This window comes from Venturia canescens, chromosome 7, assembly GCF_019457755.1.
Source record: "Venturia canescens isolate UGA chromosome 7, ASM1945775v1, whole genome shotgun sequence".
Taxonomy (NCBI): Eukaryota; Metazoa; Arthropoda; class Insecta; order Hymenoptera; family Ichneumonidae; genus Venturia; species Venturia canescens.
The window spans coordinates 3,843,728-3,864,174 of NC_057427.1; the positions used below are offsets into that span (position 1 = coordinate 3,843,728).

The window sequence follows — 20,447 nt, forward strand, 5'->3', positions numbered from 1 at the left end:
CCCGAAGAATTTTTTCTAATCAACGAACGGCGGCGTTTCGCAGCCCATGAAGAAGCGGAAGAGCGTGTCTCGAGCGAATAACGCGGTTGCGCATTCGAATTGCTTTCTTCCATGAAAACTCTTGGGGGCTACGCGCTCGCGTCAATGTCCGCTCGATCTCGAACGAGCTCGAGATTAATCGTGTGCCAATCGGGCCCACCGCAAAGCCCGTCGATGGAGCTTCCCTACCTCGATCTCAACAACAACAACAACAACAACGAAGATCCTGGCAGAAGCTCCGTTGCGGGGCACTAATCTTTTCAAAATATTCTCCGGGCTCATCGCCTAGCGAGAATATATTTGATTTACGTCCCTATGAGTGCCCCGAATAACAAAATGCCCAGGCGTATGCGAGTCCGAGAATTCGAAATACCGAGTACCGCGTCGAAACATTTAATTCACGATTCAATTGGAATATCAACGATATAAGACAAACGTTAAATTCAATTTCATTGGCCGGATTGAAATTTCGTCGCTGTTCTTACGCGATTTCGTATAGAAATGGAAATTCACATATGCGCCACGAACAATCAACTATTTCGACCAATCGAATTATCCGAAATTACCGTCGCAACATGAAATAACATACGAATGTAATAATCAATAGAAATCCGTTAAGTGAGCGTCTTCGTAAGGGTTTTTTCGTTACAGTAAACAAACAGTTTCTGAAATATAAACTCACCAATAGTAGTTGCTACAAGTAGAACCGTAACAGTGTAATGCATTAAACAGTTAATTAAGATTAATATTGGATTAACAGGAAATGAGAAAAAACAAAAATAACAAAAAAAAAAAAAATACAAGAACGAGAGCAAGAGGAAATAGATGAAAAACAGAGGCAGCGAAAAGATACAGTGAAAAGGCGATGCGAGGTGACTTTTTTTTTCGATGTCTGCTGATCGTGCGGCAACGCTGATTATCAGGGATTAAAACGAGGAGGTGCGGAATTCGGATCCTCTCCTTGAAATGGAAAATCTTCCAAACTAAAATCGAACAGGCCTTTGAGCATCAAAATCTTACCCCTCGGAAATGAGTATTTTACTTTTCGATTGCGTGCGTCATTCCCCGACCGGAATATTCTCCACGTTAATCTGTCAAACTTCCAGTTTTTTCAGCATCAAATCGTAACGAATCTTCCACGAGAAAAAAAAAAACAACTAAATCGATCGAAAAAAACGCGGTTTCAGAGTCTTCCTTTTGTCTCGTGAGCGAGACGCGAAAAATCCAATGAAAACAAAAAGCTTCCTGGCCCAAACGATCCGAACAGAGATGGAAAAATATCGTCGCGAAGCAAAACCTTTTTCAGAGTAATAAGTGTAATAAGTGTTCGTAGGATAGCCAACGTAACAAGTTGTATACTCGATTTAAATAGTAAAAAAAAACGAGGGAGAGAAAAAAACGAAAAAAAATCAAGAAATGTGAGGGAAAAGCGCGAGGATTCCGAGGGACGCGGACGAAGTGAGAAGCGGAGAAATGCCGGGATAGGACGGAAAGCTTTCTGAAAGCCATATTTAACGTAATTAACGATTATCGATTAATTAACAGTAACCATTGTCAAGTCGACATTAATTAATGTAACCTACATGCATAACAAACACAAACATATAATTATTATTATTATCCGTAATACCGATGATGTAAGCTGAAAAGCAGTTGCCGAAGCGCGATATATAGCTACTGTGTCGCGCCACAATTTAAATAATCGCGAAGACACTCACTAGGGATGTTACGTGGTATTCGGGACTCGGACGCGAATCGCCAGAGGGCGCCAGTGCACATGGCGTTTTCGTCGATCTCTTATCCAGCTAATATTTACATCTGTGGTGGACCATCGAAAAAATAAGCTTCGGCTTTCGAACGATGAAAGGTCGAAGGGCATTTGTCACCGTTGAAATTCGAGCGATTCTCGTCGAGAAAAAAAAACACGCGATTATGGAAAAAAAAAGAACGATTGCGAATCGTCGACGAGACGGACGGAGAACGATTGATCGATTCTCTGATCGTCCAACTTCCCAGCGCCATGTGTCACGGGTAAATTCCCCAAAATTTTTTTGTTAGTCTTTTCAAGAGTGCAGCCTTGTGTTTTATTCACTTATGGCATTGCTTTTGACACAATACAAACTTCCCTACCACAATAATACCCCCACAAGCCTCCATGCTCCCTTCATCGTAAAGACAAAATAGAAAGAAAAGAAAAAATATGAAACCACTTCGTGCAAATCATCTATAAACACCGAAAAAAAATGTTTTTCACATACGCGTTGTTCAAGTTCGTTCGCGATATGATTTCTTTTTACTTTCGTCCAGATAACAGCAGCGGGCAAACGCCTCCCGTACAATCCAAACGATAAAAATTGCATTTCCGCAAACGGATAAAAAACTTCAACACTCTCGTAACGGTGACACTTTTCTTGAAAATGCAGACGAAAAAGGAAGAGAAATTCAATAATTCGATTCATTTGGAGAGAAAATTAAAAAAAAAAAAAAAAAAAAGAAGGAATTTTCAATTCGAGCGGGAGGTGCTTGACGCAAGCTTATCTGTCAAACGCGAACGTTAAGTTTACAGATTTCAGATTTTTACGTACGGTTAGTTGACAGGTTAACAAACACAGCGCATCTTACTGTTACTTTGAAGAAACGCGTTTTCTTCTTTTCTTTCGTGTTCTCGTTGATCTCGCATCCTCGAACGATCTATTGGAGTCTCGTTCAACGAGATGAAAAAGGGTGCTGGTGGCAGAACGACACGGAAGAAAATAATTAACGTGCTTTAATGTTTACGATTGAGTTTGGTCAAAGTCCCCTTTTGGGCATAATACACCGACGCACCTCCGGTCCCGCGAGCCGAGCCAATTACTGAGCGCCGCGCAATCTCGCCGTTTTGTAAAAATGAGAGAGAGAGAGAGCAAGATGTGATAAAAACGAAACTGAATTTGTGGACGAAAGGAACGGAGAGCGAAGTCGAAAAAGTGGAAGGAAAAGAGAGCCAAGTGAAGCGGAGGCCATCAATTCGAAATTCAATTCTAGTCAAAAGCGGTACAAAGCCGAGGCGTGTAAGCCGAAGCAGGCGAAATCGGTACTTATTTAATGATGGATAACCAATGATAAAGACGAAACGAGGAGTGAGAATCCCGCCAAGATAAAGAAATAGTGAGAGACGAAGAAGCGAGCGAAGGTGCAAATTCGACGGTTCCTAAAGTCACTCGAGCAGAGAGTAGAAATAGCGAAAACACCATGGTGACCTGCTTGACAAAATGGCGAACGAGGGCGAGCAAATTACCGCGCGTGCGCGCGCGAAATGCCGGCGAGGCGGGACCGTGCACGAGATTGATATCAGAAAGCGAGCGAGAGCGAGATTGAGATGTAGCCTCTTTTCGTTGAGTCGTTTGGCACGTTGTACAATGATGATGATCATTAAAACCGGACAGAGTCTCATTGCAGCGACCAAATGAATCTTGAGTCGATCCTTGTATGAGCGAGATTATGAAAAAAAATAAAATAAAATAATTAAAAAAAAAAACACGTACACACGCGTGTATGCGTTTTCGCGAGCGTGTACATGCGTGCATATATATATAGACGACACTCTTTCGAAGATAATTGTACGGTGTGCGAATGAATCTTGTGAAGCTTCGGTTGTTCTTTTGTACGTTCCCCAAGCACGCTTCCAAGATTCGGGCGTCGGTTTCGGGTGGCAAACAAATTCGTACTTGAGGCCGCATCTTCATTGTCGAAAATTTCGGAACACACTCGCAACTATATATTATATATTTGCAAATTCAAATTATCAATGAGATAATCCAACGAAAAAATTCAATCTAGTTGATACGCCACGCGGGCGTATACCACCACTGTGAATACCGATGACCTAGGTCACTCGATACTCGGGGTTGACACTACAATATACAATGATTATAATACTTAAGATGATTAAAAAAAAAAGAAAAAAAAAAATAAAACAAAAACGTATTTTCTGGCGAACGACTGAGAGTGAGCTTCTCGAGGGAGAAATAAAGGGAGAGAGAGAGAGAGAGAGAGAGAGAGAGATGATCATTTTTTGAGCGAAACAGCACGACGAGCCCCTTATTGTCAGACTACAATACATAGAAATGATTTCATTTGAAAATTTGACCGATCTGTCGGATATGAAGGAAAACACGAGGGTGTAACGGAGTCCACGTTTCGAGATTCTCCACACGTCTCATTTCATTTTTCCTCTATTAATATTATCATTATTATTGTCATCATTGATAACTTTATTATTACTATCATCATTATTATTATCTTTATTATTATGTTTATTAATAATCGCAAGCATATTATTATTATTATTTTTGTTTCTTTTTAAACATTGTGTTATACATGTACGTTACATATATATATTTACATATATTTATATACGCAAACCCTCACACGTAAGGAAAACGTAAAGAAGAGAAAAACACACACACACACACGCACACACACACAATCATAAAGACGTTCATAAACACCGTTACGATTTCTCTTTTAAGAGCTTATAAGACTTTTTACGATTACGTCCTGACGATTTTAACTTCCATTATCTTGATCGTTTTTATTTTCTTTTTCTTTCTTTCTCAGTTTTTTTTTTTTTTTTCGTTCTCTTCTATGTGTATATCTCACGAAGAAATCTTACCGATTGCTAATTGTTGAAGTTAGAATTTTATTGAGAAAATAATTGAGAATTATGCAAATATAGCGTGATATACACACGACTGATTGTTCCGATCGTGGATCATTGAAGTTTCCTTCTTTTTTTATTATTATTATTTTCTATTTAGAAGAGTTGTAAAAGCGTGGGGATAATAAGCATGTAAAGAAATAATGACGCCTATATAGTTAGTAGTTGGAAGTTGAAGCCGCGAACGCGATGAGAACCATATTCAGCGACTCGTCATTAATTGAATTTTTGAATAATCGATTAACAAGTTAATCCGTGCTACATTTTTCAAAATTGTGTACTTTGAATTATTGTTTATTTTCGCGTTTAAATACACTGCCTCGGACACCGATCATCGCGTTGTTTCATCATGAGAATATCCCGATGAATAGGTGAAATTCAATTTGTTTCAATCACTTCAAACGACACGACATTTTTCGGAGGCAATGTTACTCGAGATGAAAAATATAAGAAAGCCAAGTGGACGAGGAAACTCGAGATTATCGGTGGTCGAAACTCCATCGAGGTTATGTTTGCTAGTCACAATTGGTTAAAAACGATACTAAAATTGAAATTTATTTAAAAAAATTAAAAGATAAAAATGTAACGAACGAGATTAAGCAAGCTTAGGAACAAAAATATCTCTTTTGTTTTTTTTTTTTTAATTTTTGTTTTATATCACAATTGTAATCATATATATTATTGGTTTATAATTACGATCGCAGCGTTCGGAGATTGAAATTATTAAAGAAATTGTTCATTTTTTTTTTAATTTATCAACATGAAAAAACTATCACGGTTCTTTAGTTACTATTCTTGCGTTAGGTTCTGCCTGAATAAATTAATTTATGACTCAACTATGTAGAGACGTAAATTCGTTTTAATGATTTACGTTTAATAATGTATTTAAATCGAGGAGACGCCAACGCCTCTCTTATTATTCTATAATTATCATTATTTTAAAAATATTATCTCGATGATAGGCATAAAAAATGCATACTCGCGAAGGTTTTTTTTCTTGTCTTTTGAGGTTCGGAAAATGATACGTAGATCGAGCGGCCAATCGCTGCTACTAACTATTAAGAAATAATTGCGTAACGATACCACCAACTTTTACAATTAAATTTCCCTACTGCTTATCATTGGAATGATTAGTTATTGTCATTATTATTATCTTTATTATTGTCATTAACGAATTATTAGTTACGATTATTATTACTATTATTATTATTAATATTATTGCTATTATTATAAATATTATTATGTTTGTAGATGAGATCGTGTTGCGTAATTTTTTGTCTTCATTCGCGTGTGGTTTTTATTACCCGATGTGATAAATCTAGTTTCGTGTGTAATCGTTTCGAAGGACAAAATTATAAAAAGAGAAAAAAACACTGACCATAACGAATTTACGAATGACGAATATTCGCTAATATTCGCCCCTGTTTTTTTTTTTTTTTTTTTTATCCTACTTATTCGAAATGTGCTTGACGATTGACGCACGCGAAATTTAGGACACGTGCATTTATACGAGGAGAATGAGAACGCGTATTGTTACTGCTATTTAATTTCCGCGATCGATTGATCCAATAGTCGCAATATTTAAATATTTTTCCTCACTTGGAAAAACTAAAATGAGAATATTAAAGAAGAGAAAATGAGATGGAGAAAAACGTTACGTATCGCCACGCTGAGGATCGATCGATTTCGGTTTATACGAGTTATCATGAATTATTCTTAGTTTATACAATTAATGCTATCATTAAAGAGCTGTCATTAGTCGCATCGTAATCTTGTTAATTGGAAAAAACAAACGAACGAACTCGATAAAATTAAATGAAAAGAAAACGAGAAGGTGAGAAATTATAGAGCTCTCCTTCGGAATATGCTAAGCCGATGAAAATGTGACTGTTTAATTTTTTTTTTTTTTTTTTTTTTTTTCGAAAAATATTCGTTCCACGTATCGGATACGAGAATACCAATTAATACAATTACGTTGTGAGAGATGTATCCTTTTATTATTCCTCGGGAAATAATCTCGAACGTGAGGGAATAGAGAAGCCCGCCGTGGAGAAGCGTAAAATAGCAAAACGCAAGACGTCTCGAGACATCGGCAAAGTTGACAATGTAAATTGTTTTTTTGTTTGTTTGTTCATAATCATCGATGAAAGTATGTATAAGACCTGAAATAACATCACAATTGTATTTAGATCAATGCCGAATGGACATGAGAAGGGAGAAAGAGAATTTAGGGATTTTCTTATAGCCTCTGAAAATGAGACGAAAATTGAGAAGGGACGCGATTAAAACAATGTTCTTTGTTGCAATTTCTTTGTTTCTCACGATATCGTTTTACGATTTCGATCATACCGATGAATAAAGAATAATATAAATGGTAACAGGATTACACGGTTTCTCAAATTTCGGGCCGTTATTTTCCACCAAGATCGCATGAGAATTAATGATATAATCGATGCATTTTGTAAATAGGTACTCCCTGAAATTGTGAGACAGTTTAACGAGGACTTTGAGATGCTAAACTTTGAGGAAGAATTACACAAGAAAGAGAGAGAGAGAGAGAGAGGAAACAAAACTCGGAACAAAAACGACATATTTAGGCTATCGAGATTGGTTGGAAATCGAGATTATCTGAGAGATTGAACACTCAGTTATACGTTCGGTCAATTTGAGCGAAAGTGTGCATATTAAAGAGCGAGCGAGATGAACGAGTGTGAAGTGCGAGTGTGAAAGTAATAACGTGTGACAAACAAAAGCCGCAGTGATTGAATAAACGATTAGACTACGTAGTTTAATTAAAGAACGCGCAAAACGAGATTTAAAGAGAAAAAGAAAAAAGGATTTTTCAAATTTCGTGCTTCGGTACGGAGCTCCGCAATGTGGTCGCCGATCCATAGCCAATCGCTCGCGACCTTCAAAAGAGATTTAAGAAAATAATGATGAAAAATAAACACTCTCGTAAAATAATCGTAAAAACGCAATTAAGATATTGATAAGCGATCGAAAAATAAATAATTGAAAAAATGCAACCTAAATCTTTAGCGGTAATACAAAATGGTGAAGCGAGTATTGTAAATATTAAATAGGGTTGAATAATTTCGATGAGAATGAGATAAAAATAAATCGTTAGGAATTAAGGTTACGTGAATTTTTTGGTGACGACGAAGATTTCTGAAGAGTTATTCAATTGGCGAGAGGCCCGGCCCGTGCGGAGCAACGACGAAGCATCCTTGTAAAATTAAGGTCTTAGAAATAAATGAGAGCGTGAGGTATAAAACAAAAGAAAATAACGCGAGAATCGCGTGCGGCATTTTGTTGATAATGAGAGTTTGAGAATGAAGAAAACGTATGAATGCGATGAAATAAAACGAAAAACGAGAATCATGAATAAGAATAAAATCATAGTGCGAGAGAGAGAGAGAGAGAGAGAGAGAGAGAGAGAGAGGATGATGCGCGATGTGTTGTTTGTGCGAGTGTCAAAAATGCGAGTGGGAATGAGAGAAAGAAAAATATATGAGAGCGCAAAATTTTACTACCAAGTGGACTAGAATCGCAATCGATGGGCATTACTAGGCGAAACAGAAGAATTAAAAGAAGAAGATAAAGAGAAAAAATTACAAAATAAAAGAGACATTTCGGAGGATCTTTTTGAGGGGTAAAAAAAAGCATAAGACACAAGCAAACCAAGAAGAGCGTCCAAAATTGTACCTATTTTCATTTTATAAATTATACACGCGTTAATATAATATATCGACGACGACGACCTAAAACGATTATTGATAATATGAATTATTATTAATTGTGAGTATAATGTGTAAAGAGCGTGAGAGAGAGAGAGAAAGAGAGAGAGAGAGAGAGAGAGCGGGGGTTGAAAAAGGCGGCAAGAAAAAAGGATTTTAAATTGTATCTATATACGGAAGTGATGATATAATGTATTCGAGTCGTGATTATGTATAGTTAAGGCTTAAGTCGAATATAATAAATTCACGAGAGAAAGAGCGAGAGAGACAGAGCAAGAGAGAAAGAGAAAAACATAGCGAGAGCGAGAGAGCGAGAAAACGAGTTAAGAGAAAAATCGAAATGAAGAAATTTTAGGCAAAATTATAATTGATTATCGGTAATTATTAATGCGCTACTGAGAGCTCTTAGATTAGATTCTCAGAAGCCGTAATCATTGTACATTGTATGTTGACTGGAGCGTTTCCCCGAAACAACCCTCTTATCCATCCCATGGTCCACCACCAACAACCCCTTCCCCCTCGCTCCCTCCCCAAGCCCTAATGTCCCGAACGAAGATATTAGATAACCGAGAGCGTGCTAAACAAACGACACATGTGTTGAGTGAGATTTAACGAGAGAAAAGAAAAAAAGATGAAGAAACAGCAACAAAAAGAACAAACGAAAATATCCCGTGGAAACTTATGCTTTTTGTCTTTTATACTATATATATAAATATATTATATATATTGTAAAGAGAAGAGGGAAGATGATGAAAAAACAAATGAAATTTAGACGATAAAAACTCATGTCGATGTTCCTCTGTATCCTTCTCATGTGTTTATCAAGAAATAAAACGTCAAATATACATCCAAAGTTTGAAATAAAAAGATTTTTCAGAGAATACAAAAAACACGATTAGAACAAAAATAGTATGAAAGTGTTACGTACACGCGCGACAACGTCTTCGTGATTCGTTCGTTCTCGGGAATGAAATCTTGACTTTGGCATCACTCATCGAAATTAACAATTTCAATTGGATTGTCAGGAAAAATTGAGCATCCGGTGGCATTCGGTCTCGAACAAAATGGAATAAATGTTTTTCGGTCTTAACGAAATTTCAAATGATAAAAGAAAGTGCAGCATTGTTCGGGCGAGGGAAATTTGGATTTTGGAAGACGAGGGAAAAAAACACGTTTCTGGTGATTAAGAGGATCAACGAGTGATGGCATTCGGTTAAGGAGGACACAATTCATTCAAATTAATGTTCATTTTTGTTCCCGCATTTATATTCGAATTATTGATTATTCTCTCCGGCAATTTGAAAAATGGTCTCGCAATTTAAAAACGTTTGATTAATCATCGCCTGATTTGATATTTTTCAAGGACATTTCACGAGGGTTAATTAACAACGTGAAAAGATACGAAAAGCCAAGAAAGCCGATTCGCTTCCCGCGGATTCAAAATCTTCATGAAAAAAACCGTATTTATCAAAGGAATCGATCGACTACAGAGTCGGAGAGGGTTGAAAATTTCGAAAGCATCTCTTCGTCCCAAGAACCCTGACAACCAACCTTTTTCACCTTTCGATTATGAATTACCTTCCCCCGCAGCTACCCCCTGCCAATAATTCCCGTTTAACCATGCGTGTGTGAGTGAATGGGTTTGAGACTGTAAAGGAGAGAAAGAGAAAGAGAACGCAAGCAAGAAAAACAGCGATGAGAAACAATACGTGTAAGAGGTTTAAAATAACATCAACAACAACATCAGAAAAAACAATAAGAACAACAAAAAACAAAAACAGCATCGAGCAAACGAACGACTAAAGCACATTTTCGTCGGACTGTAGGGACATTTTGCATTAATTGTGTAAACACGAAAAAAATATAAAAATATATATATATGAGAAAAAGCAAAAAACGAAGAAAAACACGAGAACGTTTGACAGTAATAAGAACAAAAAGTATATATACGTGAGAAGGAAGACGAAGCGAGGTTTCAAAAAGTAATAAAAGAATAAAAAAAAAAAAAAAAAAAAACGTAACGAAAAAAAATGCGAACGTGGTATGATGAAGTGAAAAACAAAAAGTCAAGTCAAGTATAGAAAAAAAAGTATGTAAAAACACGAAGAACGCGCAGAGCGAAAGTTCTGTACGAAAAACAAAATGTACGAACGAGCATTGATACTATATTCGTTTCGATCCATTCTCCAACAAAACGAAAATGACATTAAGTTCTCATTTTTCGAGCATTCTTCTGTTTATTTTCATTTTCTCTTATATAAATCCGTCGAACAAACGTCAATCGACGATGCACACGTGCAGCGTCCCTCGAAACGCGAGCAACGACGTTGTCGCATTTGTATACAACGACTAAACTACACACGCTACAACAACACACAATTATACATACACACCCGCGAGACGCACAAACACGTTTGTTCGAATGATTTATAAATTTATTACCTATTATTATTCAATTATTACGAAACGAAATGAAAAAAACAACAACAACAACTATTACTATTATCGATTATTATTATTAACATTTATTATTGTCATTATTATACGAGATGATAATGATTATTGCGATTATTATTACGATCATTATTATTATTACGTGGTACAATAAAAATTGAATAAGCAAAATAAAATTCGCTGCTTTGTACGTTTTTTTCCATCCTGCGCCTCCACGGGGTCTCGTGACTTTCGTCGCCTGACTTGGTATCTCCTTTTTCTTTATTCCACTCGAAAGAACATCGTTGCTACAGTCTCAGCTCTCGTTTATATCATGACTTCGGCGTACCCGCATCCTGACCTTTGCTCCGCAAACGTAAACGTCTTTCGATAAGCTCAGCTTTGAATAACCGGCTTGTAACGGAGCGAATCATTCAAGAGTTCAACTCGATACAACAGTGTCGCGAAACGGTTTAGACTCCTCCACTCATTTCGATTTTCAACCGGCTGTAGAAACTCTATGGACAAGAGAATCCTCCGAAAATCAATTGCCCGAGTAGTTTCGAACCACGCGTCAACGCCGACAGAAGATGTTACGGTTTGGAAGCTCTCTCGGCCGCTTGGCTCAAGAACATTTGGAAAAATCACTCCTTGCCAAATCTAGAATCGCCGCTTGGGATCGCGGAGTTAAAACTCTCCGATTGGACTCTCATCAGGACGGGATCTCGGCAGGATTGGGGCGGAGAGAATTTTCAACGGAGACCTGCGAACCGAGGAAAACTTGCCTCCATGACTTGCATGTCGAACAAAACGGTAAAAAGATTTGTTTTTTCGTTTTTATCTTAAATAATGTCTCGTGAATTTTCCTTGAGTGTCACGAATTGCTTAGCCTGTTGAATAAAATTAAAGATTTTGCTCATAATATTTGTTTGTTCATTATGCCAGTCAACTATAGGCAACACAAATGCTGATATTTTGATGCAAATGTTTATGTTTTCATAACGAAGCTGCGGCTCAGTGAAAAGTGCAACGACTTAGTCTTTTAAGGACGGGGATTTTTACGCTGAAATCGAGCTTTTCTTTACACAAAATTTGACCATAATTCTGATGAATTTTTCAAGCGGAGTGCCCGACCAAACTAGTGCTCGATCTTTCGACCAGAACCGCGACCTGTAAAGGTTAATAGAAATTTTTATTGCTTTCACGCTCCAGGAAAAATAGTAAATTTTTCCGGATGGCTGCTGCCGGTGCAGTATCGGGACGCAATCGCCGTTTCTCATCAGCACACGAGAACTTACGCGTCGCTATTCGACGTCGGTCACATGATGCAAACTATAGTAGCGGGCAAGAACGCAGGTGAATATTTGGAATCGTTGACAACGATTGATCTGAAAAATCTCGCCCCAGGAGCCGCCAGTTTAACAGTATTTACCAATGAGAATGGCGGCATCCTCGATGATCTCATCGTCACTAAAGATGACGAGGACAAATATTTCGTCGTTTCTAATGCCGGAAGGAGGAACGAAGACTCACTTTTGATGAATCAACGAAAAGTGAGAAAGCTCGAGACCGTTTTCAAGCTTACTAGAAACCGTTAACGAGATTTTTTTCAGCTACCAAAAATCTTTGTTTCAGGACGACTTCGAGAGGCATGGGAAAAGCGTTGACCTACGATACCTCGACCCCTTGGAGCAGGGCTTGATCGCTCTTCAAGGGCCAACAGCAGCTCAAGCGCTCCAACGACTCGTGGATTTCGACTTGCAAAAGCTCAAATTCATGAACAGCCACCGAGCAAACATCTCTAACTTCGAAACGAGAATATCGAGATGCGGTTACACCGGCGAAGACGGTTTCGAAATTTCGGTCGGTGGGAAAGACGCGAGGAGCTTGGTCGAAATGATCCTCGAGAACAGCGACGTCAAAATGGCCGGACTTGGCGCACGCGACAGTTTGAGGTACTCACATCGGAATTAATGTGGCTTTTCGCACGTGAAATCGCATGCTCGTAACTCCGGTCGATCAAAAAATCAATCCTTCTCGAAAGGATTTTTCAAAAGACTCGATATTTCGATATCTTTCAGACTCGAAGCTGGACTTTGTCTTTACGGGCACGACATTGACGAAGGAACTACTCCGGTAGAAGCTGGTCTGACATGGCTCGTTGGTAAGACCCATTGAAAAGCAGTACTTTTTAGTACATCGACTAATTAAAAAAACTATTAAAACAGGAGCAATAAAATTTTGTTACTTCTCCGATTTGGTCCATGCAGCGAAGAGACGCAGAGTCGAAAAGAACTTTCCCGGAGCCAAAGTGATCCTCGAGCAGATAAAAACGGGCGCGAGGAAGAAGAGAATCGGTTTGATGCTCGGCCAGGGGCCGCCGGCTCGCGAGAGCGCGGCCATTCTGACTCCAGAGGGTGAAAGAGTCGGTCACATAACTTCCGGCGGACCAAGCCCGACGCTCGGGCGTCCTATAGCTATGGGTTACGTGCCAATGGATTTGGCCCAAAACGGCGGGGGCATGCTGGTCGAGGTGCGAGGCAAAACTTACAAAGCAACTGTCACGAAAATGCCATTCGTCAAAACGAACTATTATACGGGAAAATGACATTGCGACTCGGCTCAACGACGAGTGTGAACTATTTTTCGATAATATTAAACCAAATTTTTTTTCACGAGTGTCTAGAGAAGAAGAATTGTGCTTTTCACCATAGGAAATTCGAAAAATTCTGAGAAGCTCGAATTTCGATGAATTTATCAATAGAAAAAAAATGCTAATTGAGAAAAAACACGGTTGCTACGACTGTTCGAATAGTTCAACTCACCACGCTCATTTTCCCACTGAATCCAGTCGGAAAAAACATGTTCGAATAACTGCGATGTTCCAACAGTTTGTGAGTTGCCGAGAAAATGCGAGATCCAAAAGTCACGAACAATAAAAAAAGAAAAGAGCCAAACGATTTATCGTAGAACGTCGTGTGCATGCGCGTTCGAGGACGGCCAGGTGGCTCATAAAAAAATCAATGAATACATCATGCAAACTCTGCCGCCCAATCCATTATCGAAGAGAATACCAACTTATCGCAAAGAGGGGCGCTTACATTCGAACCTATCATCATCCCCCATTATGCATGTTTTGCTACCACACGTAGCTCCAACTCTTGTGAACAGCGGAGGTCGTTAAACGTTTGCTTTATTACTTATTAAAACGACAAAATAACCGTGAAAAAAAGTGGTACAAGAATTTTGCTCGGTGCACTCGGTCGCAGTCGGCGTCGTCTCACAATGTATACGGTCGACTTAACTATTTGCATTGCACTAAACATGCTGACCGTAAATTCAACGTATCAGGATGGATAGAAAAAGCGAGAAAAAAGATCGAACGTACGACTGCGTGCTTCTGAAAATTGGATAAATTTGGAAACTCCCATAATAACGAGTGCAATAGATAATAAAGATATAAAAAATCACAACTGACAATGTCTACGAAGGTGGTGAGCTTGAGACTCGATCAGAATTATTTGACTTGGTACTTTCAACTACTGACAATTTTTGGTGAGGTTTCCAAATGTTTATTTCTTAAAGTCATTCACCTTAAGTCTCATTAATGGAAACGTCACTTCAATCGAATTGTCGATATTGACTTTCCTTTCGTCTTGTATTCTAATCGGAATTAAGGAATGTGGAATCCTTGGAAAGAGGATAACGTGGAAAAACGTTTGTACACGTGGTACGCTGTTGGTTTGTTCTGCTTTGCCGGTGTCCCACCGAGTCTCGGTGAAATAATTCACGCTTGGAAAAGCAGAAACGTCGTTATGTTCACCCAACATTTTACCTTGGTCACAGCCATGCTCAGTACCATGGTAAAAATCGTCAACTTGTGGCGTCGGAGGCCTGATCTCGAGACCGTTGCCAATCTCCTTAATTGGGAAAGACGCCAAGTCTGCAATCGAAAATTTGGTACTTTTTTGCTAAACAGTAACAAACGATTCACGTTGTTATATAAAAATATTCACATTTTGACCGACCTTCGTTCAATATTTTTGCTTTGAAAGTCAGTAAATTAGCGCAAAGTTGAAATAACATTGATGAGGAATATTTTGATATTATATAAATTGATAAAAAAAATCAATTTTCATTTATGAAGCGATTTATCGCGATCGAGTCATCATTTCGACCATACGAGCTTGTAAGCTTTTTGGATGGGCGTTCATCATCATGGTTATTTGGTACTGCTGCTTCAGCTATGGAAAAGTTGTTGTTTATAGTAGAGGAGACGCGAATCAGATTTCCACGAGGTAAATTAATACTCGATTATCGATTTCTTTAGCATTCTGTCGATTAATTTTAATTCGTGTTTATAATTTACACTTTTTTGCTTGACTACGATCCAATGAACAATGCTACAGTCCTCTGTGGGTTTTTAATGCAAATGGTACTCCGTCGTATTGGCTCATGTTCGTAACTGACAAAATAACTATTTCCTATTTGGCTGGCTGCACAGCTTTTCACGATATTTTTTTCACCGTCTTTCTCATACACGTCGGTGCACAGTTGGATCTTCTGAAACAACGTTTGGAATGGTGTCGGGACGACGTTCGTGACACTAACGGATTTAATTTTATCTCCAATGACTTCGCGCTGTATGACCTCAAACTCGAATGTGTTTGTCGTTCGATTTCGGAAGAATCGTCTTTAGATCCAATCGTCGAATTGTATACGTGCATTCAACATCATCAAATTATTCTCAGGTTGAAACCATGCGGAACTAAAACAATATAAGAGTTGGAACGTAAAAGTTCGACAATCTTCCTACCAAAAGCTTTTTCGCTTTTTTTTTTTTAATCTAGTTAAAAACAAAGTTTCCACCGTTTGACTGCTTTTTCATTATCGTCATCGTCCTACCTGAAAATAACAATTTGAATTTAAAAATACGTAAACATGGTCTTTCAAAGGTTGGAGACAAATTTTCAGATCCTCAAATTTTTTGTTACATTTTGAAAAATCGATTTTTTTGAGCCTCTCAATTCAATTACGATCTCCGCGTTTTAATCGAGAATACCAATAAAAAACCAACTTGCGCAATTGCAGAGCAAGGATTAATCAACCAGCACTCTTGCATGCACTGTTAACAGATACGCAAATCTCCTCCAAAGTATATTCAACAATACATTGTTGCTGCAGTTTGGTACGAGTTTGTTAATTATTTCGATGGCTGGTTTTCAAATATTAGGGGTAAGTGTCAATCAGCCAAACCGATTTTCCTTCTCACAAAAATTTGATCAGACATTAAAGAAATTTGATTGTACGAAGAAACAAGAATTGAGTACGAACGAGTTGATCGACACGATGAACTTTTTAATGTGCGCCCTCTTCCAACTTTTCCTCTACTGCTGGTTCGGCACAATCATTATTTCAAAGGTACAAAATATTTTCAAGAAATTTAATTCCGAGTTCCAATTTCATTGAACAACCTTTTTTTTAGAGTGAGACTATTAGCTTGTCCGCTTACTACTCGAAATGGTACGACACTGATATTCGCTTCAAGAAAACACTCAACATTCTTCTTTTTCGAGGCCAAGTACCCATCAAATTCAGAGCTGGTTACATATGCGAACTATCCTCGCAAACTTTCATGCAAGCAAGTACTATTTCTAATGCAAACTCTGCTTCAGAGGAAACGACTTTTGACAGGAGAGAATTTGACAGTTTAGCCGCTTGCAAAAGCACTGGCGATAACTTTATCGATTTATACACAATCGAACTTTTCTCACACACTGCGTGTCATTTTATGCACAATTTTGAAGAAAATTTGCAAACTCGTGCAGCTTGATTAACGAAGTTTTCATTGTTACAGATCATAAGCAAATGTTATTCGTCAATGGCACTTTTACAGCAAGTTAACGATTAAAATAAGTCAATGAGAGTTGGGAGGAAACATGGACTCGACGGAAACAACTAAAAAAACTTAGTTTAAATAAACAGATGAATCACAGACTGAAATAATTCGCGACTCTTGCATCAAAAAAATACCTTAACAGATGAATTTTTTGATTAATCAACAGTATCAAACTGTATTTTTCACTCACATCGTACAAGCTGACTTTTCTGGTGACTGTGACAATTTTTGAGTGAGTGTAGCTCGGAAACAAAGAAATAGTTTTCCTGACAGAAACGAAGAAAAGTTTTCATAGATGAAATTCCGTGATGCAGCAATTTGATCGGCAGAAATGACAATCGCGAAAACAAGGTATTGAAAAATGTATCGCGATCCAAGATTTACGATATGCGTGTCAGTCAAAGCCTGGAGTTAGTCATCATAAAATAACCATAAGAATGAATACCGCACCGGTCGTTCAATCCATAGCCACGAAGGGACTCTATCGAATAAGGGACAAAATACTAACCCACAATCTTTAGGTCATCACGCTATTACACTTACCGAACTTTTGCAATTGTCTCTTGGATCTCGCGTTGCATTATTGAAACAGAGTAGTTGAGGCCTCTGGAGGAAAAAGCTGAACTCGAGGAGCTGCTCATTCGCTCCGACGTCTCGCTGCGGTACGGACCGGCGCTGGTTCGAAGCGGCCACGGTATGGAGTTTTCAAGAAAGGACTGAAGTCCTTATTAACAACATTTCGTGAAATATATTTCGGTAAAAAAACAACATAATGGATGTGTTAAAACTCGACGATAATTATTTGAACTTCAATATACAAACTTTGATGGTTTTGGGTAAGAATTTCACTCGGACTATTCGATTGGTCAAGAAGCTAATCACGCACTGCATTTTCGATTACTCGAACTTCGATTCGTGCAAAATTCGCCTCCACGTGAAACACTCGCGATCAGTTTGTGAACAATCGACCAATCGACGTATCTCCATGTGTGACGGATTGACAGTGTGCATTTCTTTCCGATAAGGAGTGTGGAACCCCTTCAAAAGAGAAAGTCGATACGACCTGTTGTACAAGTACTATGGGATTGGACTGTTCTGCTTGGCCGGACTGCCACAAATGACAGCATCAGTGATGCACGCGTGGAGTAATAAAAACGACATGGTCGCGCTCACACAAAATTTCACTATCGTAGCCGGTATGGCCTCGACGCTGATTAAAGTTGTGAATCTGTGGCAGCGACAAACCGACGTCAAGAAACTTGTCGACCTGCTCAATTACGAAAGACGGCAGCCTTGCTATCGAAAGTTTGGTAACTTCTGATCTTATAAACAAAATCAAACGCACTTTTGTGTCGATTCGTTCAATAGCAAAGCCTGATTTCTTACAGAAATTAAAAAAAAAAAAAAAAAAATATGTCACGCAGAAAAATCTAACGAATCGATTAAAAAAAAAAAAAAAAAAAACGTAGTTCTACCGTATAGTTTTTGAGATATTGCAGGTTAAAGTTCTACGGTTTCTCCATTTGAACACATGCTAATCGTCAAACAAAAAATGGGTATCGAAAGAACTCGAGAAGGGTTCTTGCGACTTTGATTTTAAAAAACACAGTGTTAGAGTGTCGTCTGAAGAAAAAATTGAATAAAATAAAAACATTATCTGCCGTCTAGTTTTTGAGAAATAATTATTGCAATAAATAAATAATTCACGCGCTCTGAGCGTTCATTTGTATGCTCGAATACGAGATGAGTCTAGCAGGGGCGTGGGCGAAAGAAAAAATACAAAAATTCCAAAATCACGAGCAATTGTGAAATTTTAGTAAAATATATCGTAACCATATATTTTTCAACTGATCTATAACGATAATTTGAATGATTTTTGAAAGATATTTCACGATGAATAATGTTCACACGGGAAGGAGGCTGCACCCTATTTTTTATACGGCACTTAGCTATCGAACTACCTCAACGATTCAAATAACTTTGAAAAAAGTTAAAAAATTCATGTAATTCGTCAGCTCTTCCGTAATTAATTGAAGCATGGATCAGGCACTCAACTTCACCTAAAATTTTCGAAATTAATGAAATGCTTTTAAATTGACGATTTTTTACAAGCAATTTATCGCGAGAAAATAGTTACTGGAACCATACGAATCTGCAAGTTGTTCAGCCTTACATTCATCGTCATGGTCTTCTGGTACGCGGTTTTTTTATATGGAAGGATTCTCGTTTATCACAAGGGAAACGTCGATATGTTACCGTTGAGGTGAACGATTTTTTCCAAAATAAAGTGTGAACGTTTTTTGAAACAATGAATTTGATAAATTCGACTAAAATTACGGATTAAATTAGCAACTCGAGAAACGAATCATTTTTCAAATGAAAAATTTATCAAATTAGCCCCATCGTGAGATGCCCACCGAACAAGACTTCCCTCTATTGGTTATTATTCATCTACGATGCAACGAGCTTCTGTTACATCGCTGGAGCTGTCGCATCCCAAGATTCACTTTTTATGGTTTTCCTTATACACCTCGCAACTCAATTGGATCTCGTAGAGCAAAGATTGATATTTTGCCACGATAAATTGGGCCCAGAATACGAGGCAGCACATATCGAGAAGGTGATCGATAGGCAAGATTTCAAGATCGAATGTGTCTGTCGATCAAATGTTGAACAAGTCTCGATAGACCCCGTGACGGAATTACAAATCTGTATAGAACACCATCAGCAAATAATCAGGTAACTCGATTAATTCTCTATCCATTCCAGTTGATCTCAATCATTCCATTTCTGCCTAAAATATTTCTAGATGCGTTAACCTCGTCCAAAGCATATTTAATCACACTTTGCTGTTACAATTCGCCACGAGTCTTGTCATGATAACGATGACAGGTTTCCAATTAGTAGCAGTGAGTAGCATTTCCCTGTTCGAACGTCTTGCTACGAGTAACGGAATTATTGACTAAAGAAATTCCACGGTTTAGGGTCGTCGATTGAGCAGCAACGAATTCATCGAACAAGTTACTTTATTCCTCTGCGCATTGTTTCAACTTTTCATTTATTGCTGGTTCGGTACTGATATTATTGCAAAGGTGAAGATTGAAAAAGTTCAAAGCATCTTCGAACCTTAAATTATAGACGCATTTCGTTCGAATATCGAAGCAAAAAAGGGTATTCGAAGTGAAAAATTTGACAATTTTCATTCGAGAAACGTTTCCAGAGTCAGAGCCTCAACACGTCGGCTTACAACTCGAAATGGTACATCGCGGACGAACGTTTCAAAAAGACGTTGAAAATCCTCATGTGCAAAGGACAAGTACCAATAAAAATTCGAGTTGGTTACGTTTTTGAATTGTCCTCGACGACGTTTATGAATGCAAGTGAACTTATGTTTGATAAAAAAAAAAGGAAAGAATTGGTGCAAATTCAAAACAAGTGAAATTTGAATTAATTTCTTCGAGAGTGTGGTTTTTCTAATGGTTTTCTTCTTACATTTGCAGATCGTCAGCAAATGTTACTCGGCCATGGCCCTTTTGCAACGAGCTGACGAATAAGCAATCGTTCAATTGTATTTTTTTGAAAATTTTCAGCAAAAGCCTGCGATGAATAAAGATCGGGAAAACGCTTTCTTGGAAATGAT

The 20,447-nt window shown here is 38.0% G+C and overlaps 4 protein-coding genes and 1 long non-coding RNA gene across 11 annotated transcripts in view; 4 read left to right on the forward strand and 1 right to left on the reverse strand.

Annotated features, from left to right (window-relative positions):
* The window catches only part of dati (datilografo), a 72,516-nt gene extending 72,222 nt beyond the window's left edge, over nt 1-294 (forward strand). Inside the window, exon 13 of the mRNA XM_043423326.1 lies at nt 207-294. Within this exon, the coding sequence (XP_043279261.1) occupies nt 207-294 (88 nt within the window). The remainder of the gene's footprint in view (nt 1-206) is intronic.
* An 11,041-nt stretch (nt 295-11,335) lies between these two features.
* Nucleotides 11,336-14,385, forward strand: LOC122413971 (aminomethyltransferase, mitochondrial). 2 transcript variants are annotated; one of them, XM_043424688.1, is made up of 5 exons: nt 11,336-11,721; nt 12,121-12,461; nt 12,544-12,863; nt 12,990-13,072; nt 13,137-14,385. In XM_043424688.1, exons 1-5 carry the CDS (start codon nt 11,499-11,501, stop codon nt 13,514-13,516), a joined length of 1,347 nt encoding a protein of 448 aa, XP_043280623.1. In that variant the 5' UTR covers nt 11,336-11,498; the 3' UTR covers nt 13,517-14,385. The 2 variants fall into 2 exon arrangements, with proteins under 2 accessions (XP_043280623.1, XP_043280624.1); XM_043424689.1 differs by having other exon boundaries at nt 13,179-14,385.
* Nucleotides 14,347-16,819, forward strand: LOC122413976 (odorant receptor 4-like). The gene is made up of 8 exons (XM_043424697.1): nt 14,347-14,463; nt 14,587-14,868; nt 15,056-15,206; nt 15,318-15,659; nt 16,044-16,143; nt 16,222-16,329; nt 16,394-16,549; nt 16,766-16,819. Exons 1-8 carry the CDS (start codon nt 14,388-14,390, stop codon nt 16,817-16,819), a joined length of 1,269 nt encoding a protein of 422 aa, XP_043280632.1. The 5' UTR covers nt 14,347-14,387.
* On the reverse strand, nt 15,275-17,771 carry LOC122413979 (uncharacterized). Of its 2 annotated transcripts, XR_006261676.1 has the most exons (4): nt 17,630-17,771; nt 17,351-17,531; nt 15,778-15,813; nt 15,275-15,676 (listed from the first exon to the last, which is right to left on the reverse strand). It is a non-coding gene; the product is annotated as an uncharacterized lncRNA (long non-coding RNA). The 2 variants fall into 2 exon arrangements; XR_006261675.1 differs by having other exon boundaries at nt 15,275-15,813.
* On the forward strand, nt 17,519-20,432 carry LOC122413972 (odorant receptor 4-like). Of its 5 annotated transcripts, none has more exons than XM_043424692.1 (8): nt 17,519-17,643; nt 17,833-18,117; nt 18,920-19,070; nt 19,205-19,546; nt 19,617-19,716; nt 19,792-19,899; nt 20,016-20,183; nt 20,308-20,432. In XM_043424692.1, exons 1-8 carry the CDS (start codon nt 17,580-17,582, stop codon nt 20,359-20,361), a joined length of 1,272 nt encoding a protein of 423 aa, XP_043280627.1. In that variant the 5' UTR covers nt 17,519-17,579; the 3' UTR covers nt 20,362-20,432. The 5 variants fall into 5 exon arrangements, with proteins under 5 accessions (XP_043280627.1, XP_043280629.1, XP_043280625.1 ...); XM_043424694.1 differs by having other exon boundaries at nt 20,028-20,183; XM_043424690.1 differs by having other exon boundaries at nt 20,016-20,366.
* The last annotated feature ends 15 nt before the right edge of the window (nt 20,433-20,447 follow it).

Excerpts from the sequence above, each read along its gene's own strand:
- LOC122413971 (XM_043424688.1), top strand. The coding sequence starts at position 11,499 with ATGTTACGGTTTGGAAGCTCTCTCGGCCGCTTGGCTCAAGAACATTTG. Across the intron at positions 11,722-12,120 it reads CTTGCATGTCGAACAAAACG|GAAAAATAGTAAATTTTTCC; the intron begins GTAAAAAGATTT and ends TTCACGCTCCAG. Across the intron at positions 13,073-13,136 it reads TGGTCTGACATGGCTCGTTG|GAGCAATAAAATTTTGTTAC; the intron begins GTAAGACCCATT and ends CTATTAAAACAG.
- LOC122413976 (XM_043424697.1), top strand. The coding sequence starts at position 14,388 with ATGTCTACGAAGGTGGTGAGCTTGAGACTCGATCAGAATTATTTGACT. Across the intron at positions 14,869-15,055 it reads AGTCTGCAATCGAAAATTTG|CGATTTATCGCGATCGAGTC; the intron begins GTACTTTTTTGC and ends TCATTTATGAAG. Across the intron at positions 15,660-16,043 it reads CATCATCAAATTATTCTCAG|ATACGCAAATCTCCTCCAAA; the intron begins GTTGAAACCATG and ends CACTGTTAACAG.
- LOC122413972 (XM_043424690.1), top strand. The coding sequence starts at position 17,580 with ATGGATGTGTTAAAACTCGACGATAATTATTTGAACTTCAATATACAA. Across the intron at positions 18,118-18,919 it reads GCCTTGCTATCGAAAGTTTG|CAATTTATCGCGAGAAAATA; the intron begins GTAACTTCTGAT and ends ATTTTTTACAAG. Across the intron at positions 19,717-19,791 it reads CAGGTTTCCAATTAGTAGCA|GGTCGTCGATTGAGCAGCAA; the intron begins GTGAGTAGCATT and ends TCCACGGTTTAG.